Source organism: Nyctereutes procyonoides, unplaced genomic scaffold (genome assembly GCF_905146905.1).
Source record: "Nyctereutes procyonoides isolate TBG_1078 unplaced genomic scaffold, NYPRO_anot_genome, whole genome shotgun sequence".
In the NCBI taxonomy this organism is placed as follows: domain Eukaryota; kingdom Metazoa; phylum Chordata; class Mammalia; order Carnivora; family Canidae; genus Nyctereutes; species Nyctereutes procyonoides.
The window spans coordinates 10,306,623-10,326,251 of NW_026575025.1; the positions used below are offsets into that span (position 1 = coordinate 10,306,623).

The 19,629-nt window shown below is 56.6% G+C and overlaps 3 protein-coding genes across 4 annotated transcripts; 1 reads left to right on the forward strand and 2 right to left on the reverse strand.

Annotated features, from left to right (window-relative positions):
* The first annotated feature begins 328 nt into the window (after positions 1 to 328).
* Positions 329 to 4,652, forward strand: YIF1A (Yip1 interacting factor homolog A, membrane trafficking protein). Of its 2 annotated transcripts, none has more exons than XM_055308753.1 (8): positions 329 to 568; positions 1,265 to 1,476; positions 1,642 to 1,746; positions 1,867 to 1,945; positions 3,397 to 3,454; positions 3,626 to 3,781; positions 4,262 to 4,355; positions 4,426 to 4,652. In XM_055308753.1, exons 1-8 carry the CDS (start codon positions 538 to 540, stop codon positions 4,594 to 4,596), a joined length of 906 nt encoding a protein of 301 aa, XP_055164728.1. In that variant the 5' UTR covers positions 329 to 537; the 3' UTR covers positions 4,597 to 4,652. The 2 variants fall into 2 exon arrangements, with proteins under 2 accessions (XP_055164728.1, XP_055164732.1); XM_055308757.1 differs by having other exon boundaries at positions 333 to 568; positions 4,450 to 4,652.
* A 380-nt stretch (positions 4,653 to 5,032) lies between these two features.
* CNIH2 (cornichon family AMPA receptor auxiliary protein 2) lies at positions 5,033 to 10,982 on the reverse strand. The gene is made up of 6 exons (XM_055313734.1): positions 10,763 to 10,982; positions 6,942 to 7,010; positions 6,481 to 6,528; positions 6,143 to 6,255; positions 5,871 to 6,014; positions 5,033 to 5,675 (listed from the first exon to the last, which is right to left on the reverse strand). The coding sequence occupies exons 1-6, from the start codon at positions 10,841 to 10,843 to the stop codon at positions 5,648 to 5,650; spliced, it is 483 nt and encodes a 160-aa protein (XP_055169709.1). The 5' UTR covers positions 10,844 to 10,982; the 3' UTR covers positions 5,033 to 5,647.
* Positions 10,983 to 11,806: 824 nt separating this feature from the next.
* RAB1B (RAB1B, member RAS oncogene family) lies at positions 11,807 to 19,106 on the reverse strand. The gene is made up of 6 exons (XM_055312170.1): positions 19,010 to 19,106; positions 17,350 to 17,422; positions 16,969 to 17,064; positions 16,762 to 16,857; positions 13,348 to 13,479; positions 11,807 to 13,246 (listed from the first exon to the last, which is right to left on the reverse strand). Exons 1-6 carry the CDS (start codon positions 19,021 to 19,023, stop codon positions 13,052 to 13,054), a joined length of 606 nt encoding a protein of 201 aa, XP_055168145.1. The 5' UTR covers positions 19,024 to 19,106; the 3' UTR covers positions 11,807 to 13,051.
* Positions 19,107 to 19,629: the final 523 nt, after the last annotated feature.

The following is a 19,629-nucleotide window of genomic DNA, read 5'->3' on the forward strand; positions in this document are numbered from 1 at the left end:
GGCAGAGCACCACGGACCCATTCCCTCCTGGGTTACGTCCCCCGAGCTAAACTTCTTTCCCAGACTCCCGCCTCTGCCAGGTCTCCACCTGATGTAGTCGTGGCAGGGCGAGCGTCAAGTGCCCCACTGCGCAGGCGCGGAAATAATTCTCAACCCCACCCCCCACCTTAATCCATTGGCTTATTGGGTATTGGCTGCTCTGGCCACTAATTAGCATACACACCATCCAATCCGAGAGCGCCTAGGGTTGCTCCGCCTATACCCCTCCGGAAGTTGACTACTGCCGAATCCAATTCCGCGAGGCCGCGCCAACAGCCAATTGAGAGAGGGGAGAGGCGACCTAGCACCGCCGGGGAGCCAATGGTAGGCGACGGAGGATAACGCTGAGGACATGGCGGCTGCGGTCGAAGAGCTGGCGGACGTGTCGGGCTGCTCCGTAACCCCGATCGGTGCCCAGGAAGCCGAGCAGCTGCCTTATTAGTATTCGTACCCACGAGGCGGCGCAGCGGGCCCTTTGGGAGCGCCAGCATCGCGGCCATGGCTTATCACTCGGGCTACGGAGCCCACGGTGCGTGGGGAGCGGGGCGGGCGGGACACGGCCGGGTCGGCCGGAGGAGGGTCGGCGGCGCGGCCCGCTCACCCTGAGGGAGAGGGGCAGCCGTGACCGTTCCCCAGGGCGGCGGGTGTCTTTCGGGTTTCCGCCCTGCGCGAGTCCGCAACGCGTCCCGGACTTCGCCCTCTCTGCCCAATCCTGAGATCAGGCGGTGACAGCACAGCTGGGATTCCCATGCCATACGCGGGCACGAACGGGGTCTGCTTCCAGAACTTTCTAAACTTGTCATGACCCTGGTAGGGGCCCTCACCACCGCCCAGGGCCTTTGGGTACCCGGCTGTCGCCTTTTCCACCCTTGTTAATGCGGGATGCCCTCCCAGTTATCTTCTCCACCTAGCCAACTTCTACTCACTCTCCCAAGGCTGTTAAGGGATCACTTCCCTGGAGAAGGACCCCAGAAACCCCCAGGTGGGCAACCACTTCCAGGCGCTGCTTCAGCTCTTTCTTTGCCTACATTTGGCACCTCTGGAAAACGATCCTTCATCAAAGTTCTTTCTGGGTTACCTACCCCTCATCCAGGCCAGGTTTCACTAACTGATTGTTTGGTGACCCCAGGACCCATACAGGGCTGGCCCAACCTGGGGAATGGGGGGTGGTTTGGGCTCATGTTTGATATTCCTGTCACCTACTCTAGTACCTACAAACTCACAGGCTCCAAGCACAGGGCCCGGGCAGCTCCAGATCCCCCTCCCCTCTTCGATGATACAAGCGGTGCTTACTCCAGCCAGCCAGGAGGATACCCAGCCCCAGGAGCCGATGTGGCCTTCAATGTCAACCACTTGCTTGGGGACCCAATGGCCAATGTGGCTATGGCCTATGGCAGCTCCATCGCATCCCATGGGAAGGACATGGTGCACAAGGAGGTGTGGCCCGTCCCCAGGGCAAGGGTGGCAAGATTTCTGTCCAGGGATGGGGCATCGTGGGATCCCACCTAATTCTCAACAGCAGCCCTCAGGGAAGGAGCATACAGAGGAGCACCCTGAGGTTTGGGGTACAGCTTACCCACAGCCTCCTCTCTCCTCTCCCAGCTGCACCGTTTTGTGTCTGTGAACAAACTCAAGTATTTTTTTGCTGTGGACACAGCCTATGTGGCCAAGAAGCTGGGGCTCCTGGTCTTCCCCTACACACACCAGGTGAGCTGGCAGGGCCCTGTGCTTTCCTTGTCCTGTCCCAGAGTTTGGCCCCCAGACCTCAACCGCCTTCTTTCTTTTCTTATCTTTTTCTTCTGACCTGGCTGCTGCTGCCACCACCAGAACTGGGAAGTGCAGTACAGTCGTGATGTGCCTCTGCCACCGCGGCAAGATCTCAATGCCCCTGACCTCTATATCCCCAGTGAGTCTTTCTTCGACTTGGGCTGAGGGATGTGGGGCGACTTGTGCCTTAAGGCACCAACGAGAAGAGAGGGGCTCATGCATTTATTCAGCATCTGCTCTTGGTGCTTTCCATGTGTGGTTGTTGCTAGACACCGGGTTGACAGAGCAAGGGGACCAGTAAGGAGCTTCCTGGGTGCCCTCAGTGCCCTCATGGTATTCCCTTTTGAGATCTTCTTGTCTCTTAACTGGAGCCCTGGCTTTAGACCTGGTCCTGCAATTTCTGGTAATGGGACCTCAGGCTGGCTACTTTTACTCTTAAGCAAACCAGGAATAACAACAGTCTCCACCACAAAGAATTGTTGTGGAAATTCAGTGAGGTGATGTGAGGTGACCTGCTTTCAGCAGGAAGCACACCGTAAATAATAGTCATTATCATAGTTATTACTTGTCCCCCAAGTCCCTTCTCTGAGGAAGTGGTCACTCCCTTCTGGGTTCCCATAACTGCCCACCTACGTGGCATGAGGTCAGGCTGCCCATGTTGGACAGTGGCTGGCAGACTGTGCATCTGATTCCTCTGTCCTGGGGCTTGTCCTGAGGCGAAGCCCATGGTGGACACGCTGGAGGAGGGGTAAGTGTGCTCTGCCAGCCCCCATAGGGGTTGCCAGGGCAGCCAGTCAGCCCAGTTGCTCCGGGAGGGCCACAGGTTCTTCTTCCTTCCTCTGTTTCCACTCCGAGCCACCTCATAAAGCAGGAATTGCCATCCCCATTTGAAGCCAAGGCTCAGAGAGATTTGAGTATCTTTGAAGCCATATAGTTTATAGGTGGTAGAGCTAGTTTCCTGACTTCAGACCCTGTGCTCTCTGGTGGGCACATCAGTTTGGTCCTTCAAGGAGGGGCAGAGAACACGGCTGAGGAGCTACACTTGCTGTGAAAGCCCAGATCCCACAGGCTCTGAGCTTTTGTGTAAACAGCAGAGGTAAACCTGCACCCTTTGTGTTGGTGGGTGGGCCAGAGCTAAGGCCAGCACCAGTGGCCAGACTGGCTGAGGTGAAGTCATCCCCATGGGCCAGATTTTGGGGAGAGCCTGGGTTGTCTTCAAGCCTGTATTTTAGTACTATAGTGTTGTGGGAGATCAGGTTGGCCCCTGCCTTTTGGTCTAGGATTAGCAATAGCCTTGGCCCGTGATACGGTTTGAGCCAGAGCAGGAAAGTTTGGTGAGTTTCCTAGCACAGAGACGGGGAAAGAAGTGGCTTGGTGGTGCGGAGAGAAGAGTCAGGTAGCATTTATGCCTGGAGAGAGGGCTGAGCAGAGAAAGGAATTCCAGGCAGGGTATTAGGAGCTGACTATGGAGGTTCGCATGCGGGGATATGCAGGGGAGGAAGTATGGAGAGAAGGTGTAAATGGCCCCAAATACCTAGCCAGGGGATTCTGAGGAAACCAGGCTGATGGCATTTTTCTGGCTCTTGGCAGCAATGGCCTTCATCACCTACGTGCTGTTGGCAGGGATGGCACTGGGGATTCAGAAAAGGTCAGTACCAATGCCCTCACCCATTCCTACCAGCTCCCCATCCTGACTGCTCCCCTCACCTCTCTAGGGGACCTTTGGCAGGTCCCATGTTCACCCCATGTCCTCAGTCTCACACCTACCACAGGATGGCTGGTTTCTGAATACTGCCCCCCTTTTCCCACATGGCCACAGGTTCTCCCCAGAGGTGCTGGGCCTGTGTGCAAGCACAGCACTGGTATGGATCGTGATGGAGGTGCTAGCCCTGCTCCTGGGTGTCTATCTGGCCACCGTGCGCAGTGACCTGAGCACTTTCCACCTGCTAGCCTATAGCGGCTACAAATATGTAGGGTGAGTAGCTATGGGTCAGGCCAGAGGCAGGCCTGGGAGAGTGGCCTGCTGCCTTGAGTTTCTAGCTGGTGTAGCTGTAGCCTTAAATTATGACCCTGGGCACCTCTCTGCCCCTCTCTGGGCCCTAGCTTTTCTCTAATAGAGGAACCAGCTGTTTTTAGCATTCTCCTCAGGAGCCGTGTCCTGTTGTTCAGGTCAGGAATGTTTGCAGAGTCACCCTGGGAACACAGGAGACAAGGGCCTTGTGCTGGAGTAGTGGAGGGTGTCTTAGATCCAGGTCCTAGGGCTAAGTCCTAGGCCTTCCAGATTCATTTTTGAGTCTAGGACTCCGGGGACAGATTGGAGATAAAGGGCTCAGTGGTGGTGGGTGAGATCTAAGGCTGGATGGTAGGGCCAATCTCAGGCCCCGATTCCTTAGGAGATCTCCAGCCATCTCTTCCTCCTCTCTCCTTACCCCCACCTGCACCCCACCCCCTGCAGAATGATCCTCAGCGTGCTCACAGGGCTGCTGTTTGGCAGTGATGGCTACTATGTGGCACTGGCCTGGACATCGTCTTCACTCATGTACTTCATTGTGAGTTTGGGATTGTGCCTCCTGTCTGTCCCCCTGGGGTTGGAGCTGGGGACAAGCCTCCCTGGCCCAGCTTCAGCTCTCTCCTTTCTTCCAGGTGCGCTCTTTGCGAACAGCAGCCCTGGGTCCTGACAACAATGGGGGCCCAGCTCCCCGGCAGCGTCTCCAGCTCTACCTGACTCTGGGAGCTGCAGCCTTCCAGCCCCTCATCATATACTGGCTGACCTTCCACTTGGTCCGGTGACCCCTGGCCCCCACTGGCACTGATTTTTCCATACATTGAAGATTTGATTTCCTTGATTGTATCTGACCCTTGTTCCTGGGGCCTGGGGCGGGGGGGGGCCTCTCCATTGCCCAGGGTTTACCAGGCTCAGGGGACCCAGGTGAGGGCTTCCTGGAGTGTGTGGCTTTGTTACTGCTTTGAAAGGCAGATGGAAGGGTTTTAGCAGGAATAGCTGTTTAGCTGTGGCCGGGAGAGTGAGGATAGAAGGGAGCAGCATGCCAAGGAGACCTCAGAGGCCTCTTTGATCCATCTGAGGGGTTCCCTAGAAGGTTCCTTGGGCCAGTATTTTGAGCCTAGCTGGACTGGGGATTCAGGTGAGGGCTGCCCCTATAGAGACCCTCTGCCCCCATGTGCTCTTCAAGCCTTTCAGGAGCAGAACTGGGGCCCACGTGTTTGCAGTAGTTTATTCATATTTTGTCACAAATGGCCGGGGAAGGGGTGCCGGACTCCTCCAGGCAACATAGAAAATAGGTCCAAGAGACAGGACAGGCTGGGGTTGGGGCAAGTGGGGATGGGGAAGGGAGAGGTCTAGAGAGACAGCCTGGGGGAGGGGAGAGGGCAGACTAGGGGTGGGCTGCCCCCCCTGCTGAGCCTGCTCATTCCCGGTGCGGGTACCCCCCCACCTGCAGGGGGTGCCTCAGGGTGAGGGTGCGGGGGGGGCGGCCCAGAACTTCCAGGGTCAAGCCCTGCCGCTTTGGCAGGGTCCATGTCTGTTCCCCCACCCAAAGTGGACAAGGCTGGAGGTTCTGCCCCTTCCAAGACTGACTGCCATGCCTGCAGGCTGACAGAGGAGCCCCTACCCCTATTTAGAGCTCTGCCCAGCCCTAGTCCAAGGGGAGGGGGCTCTGAAGGCAGGAGGTCCCGCAGCAGCAGTTTGGAGGGGTGGAGAGGAGGCCGGGGGCACCAGTGCCCCCTCCCTCCCCAGGGCTGAGGCCTCTGTGGCCAAGGGGCAGGGCTGGGGGTGCACAGGCGTCCGGTCCATTCTGGGCTTGCTCCCTGGCCGGCTTCCCCCTTAGAAACTCACCAACGTATAAACCATACTGTGGGAAGATGAGGCAGTGAGCCAAGTCCTTAGTAGGCCCAGCTACCGGCCACCCACCCTGTTATACCCCGGGTTGCTCTCAGTCCTTAAGGGAAAAAGGCAAGAACCTGGGACCCAACCACTCCTGGGATTGGAGGCATGGTACCCGGAGCATCCCTTCCCTGACTTCTGACTGCCATGGGCAGGGCCTCACCTGTACAGGTAATAGAAGAAGGAGAGCAGGTAGAAGGCGAGTTTGCACCAGGACTCCTTCTGGCAGTAGTTGAGGATGTCAGCATTCATGATGGAGACCGCATCATACATGACCTCAGAGCCATCCGCAGGGCGATGGAAGTACCTGGTGGGGTGGGGGGAGGGAGGGGCTTGAGTGCCCACATCAGAGCTCCACCCCCATCCTGCCCCTGCTCTTCCATCTCACTCCCCGCTGCCAGAAGTGGTAGAAGAGGGGGATGTGGAGTCTCTCACCTCCAGAGGTGGTAGAAGAGGAGGGGGATGTTGAGGCCCAGGGTCACCCACTCTGCTGCACACAGAAACATCAGACAGAAGAGGCCGTGGATGGAGTATTCTGGGACCACCAGCTGGGGAGGGAGGGCGAGAGGTCAGCTGCCTGGTGCTAGGACAGACCCCAGTGGCAAGAGCACAGAGGGGAGCTGGGATTTGGGAGGTGCTCCCGGTGACCCCTGGGGACTCAAGGGATCTTTAGCCTCCCATTCCCTCCCGGTGGCTGACTGGCTGTATTCCGGGTCACAACGAGTAGGGCTGAGCTGGGTCACGAGCCTCCCGCTACCAGCGCTGACACTGACCTTCCTCAGGAGGCAGCAGATGCGTTCGATGTTTTTTAAACGCTCGCGCTGTAGAGGGAAGAAAAGGCCGCCATGAGGGAGCGGTGGAGCGGGCATTGAAGGCGCCCCGCTGCCCTCCCTGCGTCCCCCGCCGACCCGCGCGTGGCCGCCAGGGGGCGCCAGAGCAGTCTCTGCGGCAAGGAAGCAGCCGCGCCGTCGCCATGGCAACCGTCACCGTGGAGGGACCTTCACCCGCGTCTCCATGGCAACGGCACAGAGCCTGGCAACGGCCGCCCCGCCAGGAGGAACCCGAGCCCTGAGCCCGCGCCAGGTGTTTTGCTGGGGGCGGGGACAGACAGGAAGGGGCACTGCCGGGTCTCACCACACTCCCCACTTCTCCCCGTCCCCCACTCCGCTTGGCCTGCGACAGATGGAAAGACAGACGGACGGACACACCTCGGCACAGCACATGTATCACTTACTGCCCGCGCTGGGTTCCCCTGGTCGATGGGGTTCTTGAAGTCGGTCCGCAGCTCGTCAAAGGCTATGATCTGGGGGAGGGGCGTGTGCTTCAAGGTTGAGGCAGCAGCTTACGGCCCCCCACCCATGCTTCTATAGGATAGGAATTCCTACATGGGTACTGGACCAGTTGGAGCTTACTGCAAAGGTTGAGAAACTGAGGTTGAGGGAGGTGCGGGGCCTAGCCCAAGGTCACACAACAGTCTGCAACGGAATCCTAGTGTGCTTATGCCCAAGTCAAGGCATGTTCACAACGCCTCCATCCAAAACATCCCAAGAGATGGTGTCTTTCTGCCCTGTGTTGACCACTGAGATCCCAGAGGCCTGGGACACAGCCCTTGCTTAGGAGGGCTCCCTTGCTTGGGAGAACTGTGAACTATATTCCAGGGTGATCAGGGCTATTGGAGGCCTGATCCAGCATCCGAGGTGATGAGGAGCAGAGTTCAGGCTGGACTCTGGGTGTTTGGTGAACAGATGGGGGAAGGGCAGTCCAAGCAGCAGGTACAAAGGCAGAAGGTTTAAGGAACAAGGAATATTCAGGAAGCTGCAGGTTCCATGAGGCCAGAGTGAAAAAGTGTGAGGTGAGTGGGAAGGGAATGTGAAAGATGGGCTGGAGATACTGTGAGCCTGGGCCAGATGTTTGGACTTTAACCCAAAAGTAATGCAGAGCCACTGAGGGCTATAAGGCAGCAGAGTGGGATGATCAGGCTAATGTTTTAGGATGGATGGACCAGGAAGTATACATCAGGTAACAGTCCCAGCCAAGGCATACGTGATGCTTATTCTATTCTAGCAGGTTTTATGTTTACTAACTCATTTAATGCTTGCAATAACCTGATGACGTAGGGACTGGCATTATCATATCCGTTTTGCAATAAGGAAACTGAAAGACAGGCTAAGTTACTTGTCCAAGGCCACACAGCTAGTCAGTGGTAAGACAGGACTCTAACCCCTTAGACTCTGGCGTTAAAAATCTTAACCTCTTGATCATGGGCAGCCCAGGCCAGTGAGGAAACTGGGCGGAGGGCGGCAATGTTGATGGTGATCTGCATGAGGAGAGTGGCAGTGAGAGTGGAGAGGTGTGGAGGGATTCCAGAACTATTTAGAAGCCAGACTCCAATGGGCTTGAATGGCCGCAGAGTGGAGGCAGAGGGCCCAAGTTGCCTGTGTGTGTTGGGCATCTGATAGGTAGCAGTGTCCTCACTGGGATGGGGAACTCTTAGGAGGAGCAGGTGTTTGAGAGATAATGAGAGATCTGGGTGGGGGCTGGTGGGAGCTGGCATGGAAGGTGGTCTGGAAGAAAAGCCTTCTGAGGTCCCCTCTCTTCAGCACTAGTGTGAGGATAAGGCACAGAGCCCCCCACCTTCAAGCTTCCCAGACCCCAGACGGCTTAGAGGGAGAGAACATGGGCTTCTTGAGGGAGCCAGGGCCATCTGGAGCAGCACCCGCTCCCCATGGACTTTGGGCAGCCACCTGCCTGCCAGGCACAGCAACAGGGTCCAGCAGGGAGCGGAAGGGTGCCGTCTGTCTGCCCCAGAGCTGGCACCACTAGCAGGCAGCGGGTGTCGTGCCTCCCACCCCCCAGGCTGCCTGGCGCTGACTCAGCCCCCTGGAACAAACAATCCCCCACGATGACAGCTGACACACGTCACTCACCACTAGGTTGCCTAGCGACCAGTGGGACTGGGCTCAGGGTCTGGGGTGGGAACTGAGGTCCTACCCTGGAAGATTTGGTTCTTACTAATTTGGATTGAGGACCACATGTCCTATGCCTATGCCCACCCCCACTCCCCTTTAGGAGGCCGTGCTCTGGGCACTCTGATGTATATAAAACAAACCCACTTTACCCACAAGGAAACATACTCAAGATGAATGACTTGCTAAGATCCCCAACTAAATACAAGAGTGAACACCATGCTTGACACATAATAGGTGCTCAGTAAATATTCGTTGGGCCCTTCCCACCTGCCTAGGAGCCCCACAAGGGCAAAGCCTGAGTCTTATTCATCCTTGACTCTTCAACAGCTGCCCAGAGCTCAGTTCTTGGGAAGCACCGACACCGGTGTTAGACAGAGGACAGCTCTGAGTAGCTCCTAAGGACAGGGACCCCCAGACGCACTGTGCAAGGTCTCTGGATGGGGAGAGGCCTGAAAAGGGGCTTCTTGAATTCCAGGAAACTTTCTTCCAGGAGCTGGTTAGCTCAGTGTTCCAAGCCTGTGACCCTCAATTTCTTCCAATCTCCGGGACCCCAGCTCTCCTGCCTCCAGCCCACAGGACTGTCCACTACCCTGGAGTGAGATAGGAGGCTCACAGAGATCAAGATGGATAGGGGCCCCAGATATGGGGGCAGAGAAAGAGAAAAAGATAAAGGAGGAGAAAAGAAAAAGCAATTAAGAGACCCATGGGGGCAGAAGGGGGGCAAAGCCAGGGAGAGGGCTGGAGATGGGGAGAGGGGAATGTGGTGAAAGGTGCCTGTAGGGACTCATCTCTCACACAGAAGGGGTGCAGTCAGAGTCCAGGGAAACCAGATGTCAAGGAGATAGGCAGCAGTGGGGCTAGGGGGATGGTGAAGGGAGGGATTGGTCAAAAGACAAGGAGGATCATGGGGCAGACAGTGGGTCCCAGGAAGAGAGGAAGTGGGGAGACCAGGAAATAAGCAGGTGAGGTAATGAGAAGGAAGTGAGAGGAAGGAAAGAGCAGGTTACAGGGAGAGACAGGAGAGGGGTAAGGGAACACCCCCCTTGCCCCCCACCCAGAGGGGATGAAGATCAGGAAGGTGTGTCCTGGAGGCAGAAGCAGAGGATGCAGAAATGGATGGACCAGGGCCAACAGAGATGGGCAGTCCTCACAGAGGGGATCGGGTGGGGGCCAGAACCTCAGGGGGAGGAGGCCGAGGGAGGGCAGTGTGGGGTGGGTGTCAAGGGCCAAACAATGAGCTGGCAGCTAAGTGATACAGTTCTTGGTGAGAGGAAGGGAACCAGGCAGAGGGGGCCACCGAGAAGAAGACCCCAGAGAAAATGAGAGAGAGGGACTCTCTCTAAGGAGAGGTGATTAGGATAAAGGATAGGAAATGGACACTGAAAGACCAGGTATGGAGCCAGGCCAGAGTGAGAGACAGACCAAAGGGGACACAAGACAAAAGAAAAAGTAGGAAGGAAGAGGAGGAAGAATGGGAAGTGGGTAGGAAACCTGATGGTGGGAAGCCCAGGAAGGAGGGGGTAGGAAGCCCAAGGTGAGCTGATGGTGGGGACTAGGTCTCTGGTGTGCTTAGAGCCAGTCGCTGCTGGGTCAGGGAGGTGAGCGAAATGGAAAGGGTTAATGGGCTCTGGGATCCGTAGGTCCTGTAAACAGATGCAGTTGCCATGGCAACTGGCTCCATCACTCAGGCTGGAAAAACCCACAAAGGGGGGGCAAGCAGACAGACAAACTGCCCGACAGACAAACGGGGGCGACAGGATTGGGGGGTGGGTAGGAAGAAAGAAAGGAGCAAGAACCCCAGAATTCTGCCCCACACCCCAAGGCGGCATGGGGCAGGGGCAGGGGGTCAGGGACCAACTGACATATCCACAGATAGGCGGGGGCGGCGGAGGAAAGGGGCCCCGGGAAGGAAGCCGACGACAGGAGAGGGTGTTCATGGGGGCGAGCAGAAGCTGACCGAAGGGGGATTGCGGAGAGGAGGCTCCAAGTTTCCCCGGGCCCTGAGCCCATCTGCCCGGCCCCCTCCCGCTCTGTGTGCCCGCGGTCCCCCACCCCGCCCCCAGCCCCAGCCCCAGCCCGGCCTTACGTGCCAGATGACAAAGAAGATGAGGGAGGCGCACAGCACCAGGGTGAGCATGTAGCAGAACGCGGCGAAGGTGAACGCCATGGCCCCCGTGCCGGGCGGCGGCCCGGGGGGCGCCAGCGCGTGGCCCGGGCGCAAGGGGACGCCCCCCGGTCCGCGTTTAGGGCCGGCCGGGCATGGCCCGCAGGCCTCGGGGGACGCGGGCGGCGCGGCCGGGACCGGGGCCGCGGGGCCGTGGGGCGCGCGGGGCGCGGGCCGGTGGGCTCGGGGGGCGCGTCCGCTGCCGGCTGCCCGGGCCGCGATTGCTCATCCTGCGATCCCTCGCCCGCGGCTCCCTCGCTCTCCAGCCCGCGAAGCCGGCGGGGCGGAGCCGGGGGCGGGGCCGCCGTGCGAACCGCCTCAGGCGGGGCTGGGTTTCTGTGCGCCCCTTCGCGGGCACCGCCGGGCCCGAGCGCCACCCCCGCCCCAACCTCAGGGACACGTAGGCATGGACTTACATCCTGAACATGTGCCCGCCCCCGCCCCCGCATCACACGAGTTCGGTCCACTCGGAAGAGCACACACACACCCCTACCCTAACATACTGTATTGTGCACACCGACCTGGGAGGCCAGGCTGAGGTCCTAAGTGGGAGGAACTTGGCACTGTCCAAGGGGGCAGAGACACTTGGCTTGAACCCAGGGCAAAGCTGGGAGAGGGCTGAAGGGAATGAGGGCCTGGTCTGATGGTGCATGTCTGCAGCCCAAGCCCACAGTCTGGACAGATGTGGGCCCGTGTGGGTGTTGACAGAGCCTCACCAGGTACCCGCAGCTGATGGCCACCCGCCTCCCTTTCTGCCAAAACCGTGCTGGGCCCTTGGGGACACACCACAGAAGCAAAAGAAGGCAGCACTCTTGGCTTTAGGAAGTGGGTCAAGGACTTTCAACAGCAACCCTAGGACACACAGTCCAAGCCAGGACCCCTGTACAGCCACCAATCCCAGGGCCCTAGTTCCATTCCCCCAACCCAAGGGAGCTCCCACCACAGACCACACTCAACCACCACAACTTCCTTGCAAAAACCCTCGGCTCACCCGAGGGCCAGTGGAAATTTATTTTTTGTCCTTTGTCTTTCCCCAAGTGGCTTTTCCTTGCAAAATGCCTGACATGACACCAGAGGGGAACCTGGGAGTGAGGGGCACCCCAGGGACTTAAATACAAGCTGGAGGGCAGGGCACAGGTGGGACAGGCGAAAGACAGCACAAGGGACATGGCTTCTCAGGTAGAGACCAAAGGTTTGTTTTTCTGCAGGAAGAAGCTATGCCAGAGGGCGTGGGGCTAGGATCCTGGGTGGGAGGGGGTGAGGGGAGAGGCCCCCAACCCTGGATTTGCACCCACATTCCCCAGAAGAGAAGTAGTGACAGGGCATGAGGACCTGCCCTCATAGGCTCCAAACAGAAGGAAGAGAATAAGCCAGATGTGCTGACTCAGGGAAAGGGAAGAGGTGCTGGCAGAGTGAGGGTTAAGGCTGATGCCCGGCCTCTGGCACAGTGGGCCTTCCGCCTCTGCCTGCCTTGGGGACAAAGGGGCACGGTGGGCAGGCAGCACATGGGCCTGGCTCTGGCAGGGCAGGGGGTGGCAGGAGCAGGCTCCCTCTGGGCTCAAGACACAGGCCCAGCATGGCTGCCCGCCCACCTGCTCTAGATGTGCTCAGACCCCACCGCAGCTGGACGGCTGGAGCTGTGAGTATGGAAGGAACAGGGAGGAGAGGCAGGGAGGAGAGGAAAGGGTGGGCTGCTGGGCCCCTGTGGCCCCCATGCCCTTCCTGAGGTCCAGCCCAGGGCCCTGGATCCTGGGTCCTGGATCCCCTGGTCCCATTCCTGGCCCCCGATGCTGACTGCAGCCAGGGACTATAGAGGCCAGGGAGGCTCCCAGCTCTTGGGGAAGGGGTGGGGTGGAGAAGGAAAAGGATGAGAGAAACCCACTGCAGCATACATGGGGGGTAAGGGAGGGAAAGAGGAGCCCTCATCCCAAAGAAAGGTGTGTGGTGGGGTATCTTTTAAAGTTACCTAGAGGCAGCAGCAGAGCATGCCCACCTCCCCACCCCAGCCAAAGGTCCTGGGTGTCCTCCCTTGGGGACCTTGACAAAACCAGGGCTCAGGGCAGCAGGCAGATGGGCCAGAGGGAGATGGGGAGCCCAGGACACCCCAAAGCCACAGACTCAAATGCCCCAGGAGAGGGAGGCACCTCCTGTCCCCTCCAGGAGCATCATCTGGAGAAGGTGCCCCCTCCTGTCCCACCCCAGGTGCCCCTCCTAGCAACAGCCACCACCAGCCGGCTTCACAGGGGTGCTGTCGATCTTGAGGTTGGGCCGCTCACCCCCTGAGGCTGCCCCAGGCCCCATCCGCTTCTTGATCTCAGCAGCCATGGTCATGAATGCCTGCTCAACATTGGTAGCATTCTTGGCACTTGTCTCCAGGAAGGGGATGCCCAGAGAATCTGCAAACTCCTGATGAGGGAAAAAGAGAAAAGAGGGAAATGTGGGAAGGGAGGGGTGAGGGGCAGCAGACCCCAGCCTGCCCTGGGGGGCCTGACCCAGGCCCCACTCACCTTGGCTGTGGTGTTGTCCACTACCTTCTTGGTGGTGAGGTCGCTCTTATTGCCTACCAGGAGTTTATTGACGTTCTCACTGGCATAGCGGTCAATCTCCTGTAGCCACTGCTTCACGTTGGCATAGGATTCCTAGAGAAGCCAGAATCACAAGTTATTTTGCTCCCAACTCCCACCCCTATTCAAGGCCAGGAGAACAGGGGGTTTTGAAGGGGGTTTGCCTGGGCTCCCGAGAGAGACAGGAGCCCTGAGCTCAGGGACCCAGAGGAAGATCTCTCTCCTCCAGGCTTAGATCTCCTCTCTGGCCCACTCCATCTAAGACCCCCAAAGCCAAACCTGGCATGGCTCCAGCTGTCTGCCAACAGCCCCAACAGCCAAACAGCCTAGGCCTAAGGGCCAGCCAACTCTGCTTCCTACAGCTAGTCTCCCCGAGACACAGAAAAGGCTGAAACACGTAGGGAGCAAATGACAACAGGATAGAGGCCAGAGAGAAGACAGAAATGGAGGGGAACAGGTTAGCAAGAATCACAACACTCCCACAGTGGCCTTAAAACCCCTGTAGGGTCTGAAGTCTTGCAGCCCAATAGTAAGTGTGTAGGATCTTTACAGAGAAGACCCTGCCCTATGAGGGAGACATGTATCCTAGGAACAGAAAGAGACACTTGTCCTGCTTCTGGCACCAATAGTCTGCTCGCTCAGACCAGCTCTCCCAAAAGCTGGCCATTCCTTAACCCCTACCCTTGGCTCGTAGATAAAAACAGAACTTTTAGGAACACGATTGAGCCAGAGCCACACTTTCCCATCTCAGGAGTCAGAGGTTAGTGATATCCAACTGGGTTCAAATGTACACCTCCCGCCATGCTCCAAGCTGGGCCCTGTGCATAAAGAAGGGAAAAATGCCTAGGTCCTGCCTTGAGGCACTCAGGGGACAGTGGAGGACTAGACCAGGACACACACACATGGCAAGACAAGGTGATGAGTGCTGCAAGGGTAGATGTCAGGAGCTGCCAGAGCTCCAAGACCATCTCTGTCTGGGGAGACCTACGTCAAAGGGACAAACTGGCCTTGTGTGGAAGTGGAGGGATGAGAAATGTACAAAAAAACATGACATATACCAGGTCAAGGATCAGGATGGTGCTGCCTCTGGGGAGCAGGGAGAAGCTTAAGGCTGCTAGGACACAGGCCCCGAGCAGGAGGAGGGGGAAAAGAGGCACGCTAGATGATGGAAGGTCCTCGCCTGTCCTCCTGGACAACCAGGAGCCGATGAAGCTTTCTCAAGGGAGCTGCATAAGCACACCTGTGTTCTGGGAAGACAGTTTGGACAGGAGTGTAGAAGCCAGATCAGACTGGCAAGAATGGTGACCAACTGGGAGGTGGCTGGAATAATCTAGGGAAGAGATGTGCACCGAGCCAGGGAGTGAAGCAAGGAAGAGCACAGGATTTAGAGTCAAAGCATTCCGGGTAAGCCCCACCTCTGCCATGTACTGTGTGACCCTAGATTTGTCACTTAACCTCTCTGAGCTTTAGCTTCCTCATTTTGATAAAAACAGTAGCTCCCAGGGGGGCTGTTATTCACATGAGATAATGAACGCAGGCCTGTCTTATAACAGGTGCTTAATTAGCAAGAGCTGTTGTCATACTCATCACTGCTATTGTTACAAGGGAATGGACCTGAGAGAGAAGATGGGGGGAGAAAAGAGAGGAGGGATGGGGGAGGGAAGAGTTTTCTGGTTAGGCCAACAGAAACTCTGTTACAAAGATGGGGATGCAGAAGCCAGTTTAGGGAAAGTGGGTGAGGCCAGGGCTGGACATGCTGAGCTCTGATGATGATCTGAAGCTCAGGAGAGGTTGGCAAGGGCCAGGGAAGGGTAAGTTAGGAAGCCAAGAACCCTGGATTCAAACACTGGCTTTGCCTCTCCTAGCTATGAGACTGTGGGCAAGTTACCTAACACCTACCTAAGCATATTTCATCTGGAAAACAGGGACCCCAGCACAGTTCACTGGGTGATACCATGCAGGTTAGAATTCCCAAAGTGCCAGCAAGGTAGAACACAGAGATAGCTGTTTAAACAGGAATCACAGAATTTAAGACAGAAGCCAAACCATAAAGTGGCCAGACCCATGCAGGGGGAGTCAGGAAGCACAAGATGGGGGTAGGGCAGGGCATATGTGTGTGTGTGTGTGTGTGTGTGTGTGTGTGTGTGTGTGTGTGAGAGAGAGAGAGAGAGAGATGGTAGTAGTATAGAGCAAACCAGTAAAAAGTCACTGAAAAGAAAAGCTAATGTAGCAAGAGGTAGGAGAGCTGGATATAGTAAATTTTCCAAGGAGAGGGAGGAGAATGGAGGTAAAAGTCATGAGAGGTCAATCAGGGGAAGATCTGAAATGAGGTCATAGAACTTGGCAGCTAGAGGTCCTTGGTGACCTCTGAGTAGAGAGCACGGTCCACCCACAGCTTGTTGTCCAGAAGGCACCCTGAGTTGCTGGTGAGCCCAAGAGCCCAGATGCCCCTCAGAGCAGGAACTCCTCCAGGCCCAGGGCTGATGTAAGCATTTCCATGTCCCCAGGGCCTGGCCCCCACAAAGCCACAAGGTTTAGTAGAAAGAACAAAGCAGGTACAATCAGCAGACTTAGATTTTCTGTCTCTGCCTCTTAACTAGCTGCACAGCCCCAAGCAAGTCTCCTTATCACTCTGATCCATTTCTTCATCTGTAAAATGGGAAGCTACTGCAGACTTCTTTAGAGTGTTGAGACCATGACCAAAAAAAAAAAAAAGACCATGACAAGTTCTATAAACCTTAAGGTACAGTAGGACTATTTCACCCTATTAATACCTCCACTGCTGCCAGTGACACATGACTAATGCTGCCACAGCAAACACAGGGCTCCTATCTCTGCTCGCAATGCACCCAGAGTGCAGAGCTGCCTCACCTCTTTTGTCTAAAGTCCTCCTATTGCTTCTCCATAGTGTCTTCACCCAGGAAGCCATAAGCCCAGCACAGCAACCGATTAGCTGACTAAACCCTTACAAAATGTAGGTGCCTATAAAGTCTAGAATAAGGTGGCAAGTTTAGCCAGGAGGTGTAAGGCCTGCTTCTGTCAATGGCTGGGAGCAGGGCCTCAGGAGGATGCACTTCTGTAGCTGTTTCCCTCATGAAGTGAGTCCAACTACAGTCTTCCTTCCAGGCAGCATCCAGGATGGGAAGAGTAAAAAGAAATAAGAACCAGAGACCTGGGGTGCCTGGCTGGCTCAGTCAGTAGAGCATGTGATTCTTGATCTCAGGTTGTGAGTTCAACCCCTATATTGGGTAAGCAGATTACTTAAAAAAATAAAATCCTAAGGAAAAAAACAAAACAAAAACGAACCAAAGACCCAAAGCTGAGAAGGCAAAGCTGGAGATGTGACCCCAGGAGTACCTGGTCGGTGACATCGTACACCACAATGATGCCATGAGCCCCCCGGTAGTAGCTGGAAGTGATGGTCCGGAACCGCTCCTGACCAGCTGTGTCCCACTATAAGACAATAAGAAAGAAGAGCAGGTCAGCTCTGAGCTACTTGCCCAGAGCCCTTCCCTTCCCAAGGTGGCTGCCTCTGCACCAGGGACTGGGGAGAGCGACACTCACGATCTGAAGTTTGATGGTTTTGCCATCCAGCTCAATGGTTCGGATCTTGAAGTCCACCCCAATGGTGCTGATGTAGCTCTCTGTGTATGTGTCATCCTGGAAAAGCAGGGAGCAATGAAATGGCCTAGGTGAACAAGCCCAAAGCCCATTTGGAAAATCTCCCTCCAGGACCCTGCCCCAGCCAAGTTTGTAACTGCTAAGCCCTCATTCTCAGCACCCCAACCTGTCAGCCCTGTGTCTTTGCTCAGAGATGCTACGGGAGGTTCTGTAACTTCATCCTTGGTTCCGAGGTCTTGGACCTACTGTGCTCTGTGTTGCCCCCTCTCCCTCCTGCCACCAGCCAGGACCCCAGGTGGATGGTATGGGAGGCTCCTTACTCACAGCAAACCGCAGAAGCAGGCATGACTTGCCCACGCCCGAATCACCAATCAAAAGCAGCTTAAACAGGTAGTCACTAGAGAGAAAGGATGGGAAGATATGAAGGAAGGCAGGGAGCCCACCAGCCATGTCATCTGCCATTACAACTATGGTCTTCTCTCATGCTGTGAGACTTGCCTTGGTTTAGAGTATTAAAGCACTCATAAGATCCTCTCACAAGTCCTGGGAAGGGGAAGGCTGACACCTCTCCCCATATTACAGCTGGCCCAAAGGGCTGAGTCTGAATTTCCACTTTATAGAGAAGAAAGCTGAGGCAGAGAGAGGGATACGACTTGCCAAGGATCACAATCCTTAGGAGAAAAAGCTGAGTGTCCTACCCTGACACTTGACAGACTCCGTGGTCTCTGCGCCAGTAGAGGGTAGTTAGGGTCCAGCCTAGAACTCATTAAGTGAATATCTATGTGAAGAGCCTGGTATGAAGCCTCTAAGAAGAGGTGGTCAACGAGTAGCAATGACGGCAGTTAAAGTAAGTACTGAGTTCCTACTCTGTGCCTGGTCCAGTGCTAACTACTGCAAATGCATCATCTCACATCAGCCCTATGAAATGGATGGTGTTCTTTCTAACTAATGAGGAAACCAGAGGTCAGAAGAGGGAAGTGACTTGCTCTAAGTTACACAGCTGTTAACTTTAAGACTGGAAACCAGGTTCAGACTCCCAAAGTCTCTGTGAGAGCCTGTTAGTTCCCTTCTGTGTCCCTTACAATCCAGCTCTGAGCTTCACCCTTATCTAAGGAAATCTGAGGCCTGGATCTGGAGGAGAAAAAGGAAGTGATAGAAGAGGAAGAAGACAACTGACACTTGGGGAAAACTGTCAATGAGAAGTCTGGGGCAGAGATATGGGCCACCTATCCGCGGAGTGACCAAGAAGTGAGGAGAGTCTGAGGTACAGAGAATCCCACTGGAATGGGAGAAACAAATGCCATATTCATCTAAACTTCATCAACAGCGTGACGGTGAAGGTAAGGGGTGTGACGGTGGCGCTGGGGGCCTGCGCAAAGGTGAGGAGAGGGCGGGAAGGGACTGGTTTCCAGGAGCGGCAGGACGGCTAGACGGAGGCAAGGGGCGAAGCTGTAGCCCCGGAGAGGAGGACCCACGGGAGAGCGACCCGGAGCGGCGCCTCGGGGCCTGCCGCGTCCGACCAGCCCCAGGAACCGGATTCCAGGAGAACGGGAAAAATAGAAAGATTTACTGCCAGACCTAAAAGGCCCGAGGCTGGACCGGCTCCAAAACGCCGGGACCGTCGTCAGCACCCAGACTGCCACTGCAAGCAGCAGGTGGGGAAACTGAGGCCTGGAGAGACCGAGGCTGCGGGTTCACCTGACCAATAAGGCCTGTTAGGGACCGGTGCTTCGGGCTCCAAGTAGTGCCCCTTGGGGTCGCAGTGTCTGGGTCCCGGGTGCAAGAACTCGGGTTACCGAGCCGGGGTCCTGGGGCCCCCAGGGGGAGGGGCAGGACCCGGATGTGAGGGGGGGGGTCAGCGGAAGAGGGACCCGGATGTGGGGGCGCCGCTGAGTCCTGACCCAGGCCGGACAACCCCGGTAAGCGTACAGCCCCGTACTCGGGATCGAGGCTGCGCCGGACGGCGCGGGCGGGGCTCACTCACTATTCGGGGTTCATGGCGGCGGCGGTGGCCCGCTCGGTCGCTCCCAGTCAGCTCTGCTCCGCCTCCCGTTTCAAGATGGTGGCCGCTCCGCCCCAGAGGCCCCGCCCGCGACACGCAGGCGCAAACATTCCCGACTGGGGCCTTGCCGCATTGCTTCTTGGAACTTGTAGTTTCCTTACTTTGCCCAGCTCTCTCCCGGTTGCGCAGGCGTAAACTGAGGCCGCGTCTCCTAGCCCACGCCCCATCATCGCCGCGCATTGCCTTCTGGGGCTTGTAGTCCGCTCCGTATGGATATACCTGGACTTGAGAACATCTCCCGGGGACCTGATGGCGACCCGACGATGAGGTCAATTTAGGGCTAGGGTTGACGCGTTTCACATCTGGCTGAGGTAGTCATCCCTACCCTTGCAGTTCCCGGAGTTGTTAGCATTAGTTCATTTATTTGGGGGGTCTTGTGCTGGCACTTCTAATTCAGACAGTGCCCCCGGAGGGTGTCGTCACCCACATTGTATAGATGGAAAAGTCTCAGTAACTCGCTCAAGGTGAAATGGCTTACTTGGTAAGGGGCAGAATAACAAGCCCGCGGTCTCTAGAATCTCAGAGATGAAGGTTGCTAGAAA

Excerpts from the sequence above, each read along its gene's own strand:
- CNIH2 (XM_055313734.1), bottom strand. The coding sequence starts at position 10,843 with ATGGCGTTCACCTTCGCCGCGTTCTGCTACATGCTCACCCTGGTGCTG. Across the intron at positions 6,529-6,941 it reads AGGGGAACCCAGCGCGGGCA|CGCGAGCGTTTAAAAAACAT; the intron begins GTAAGTGATACA and ends TTCCCTCTACAG. Across the intron at positions 5,676-5,870 it reads TTCTTCTATTACCTGTACAG|TATGGTTTATACGTTGGTGA; the intron begins GTGAGGCCCTGC and ends ATCTTCCCACAG.
- YIF1A (XM_055308753.1), top strand. The coding sequence starts at position 538 with ATGGCTTATCACTCGGGCTACGGAGCCCACG. Across the intron at positions 1,747-1,866 it reads TCTTCCCCTACACACACCAG|AACTGGGAAGTGCAGTACAG; the intron begins GTGAGCTGGCAG and ends TGCCACCACCAG. Across the intron at positions 4,356-4,425 it reads CTTCACTCATGTACTTCATT|CTTCAGCTCTCTCCTTTCTT; the intron begins GTGAGTTTGGGA and ends TCCCTGGCCCAG.
- RAB1B (XM_055312170.1), bottom strand. Across the intron at positions 17,065-17,349 it reads GCCTGCTTCTGCGGTTTGCT|GATGACACATACACAGAGAG; the intron begins GTGAGTAAGGAG and ends CTGCTTTTCCAG. Across the intron at positions 13,247-13,347 it reads TGGACAACACCACAGCCAAG|GAGTTTGCAGATTCTCTGGG; the intron begins GTGAGTGGGGCC and ends TTCCCTCATCAG.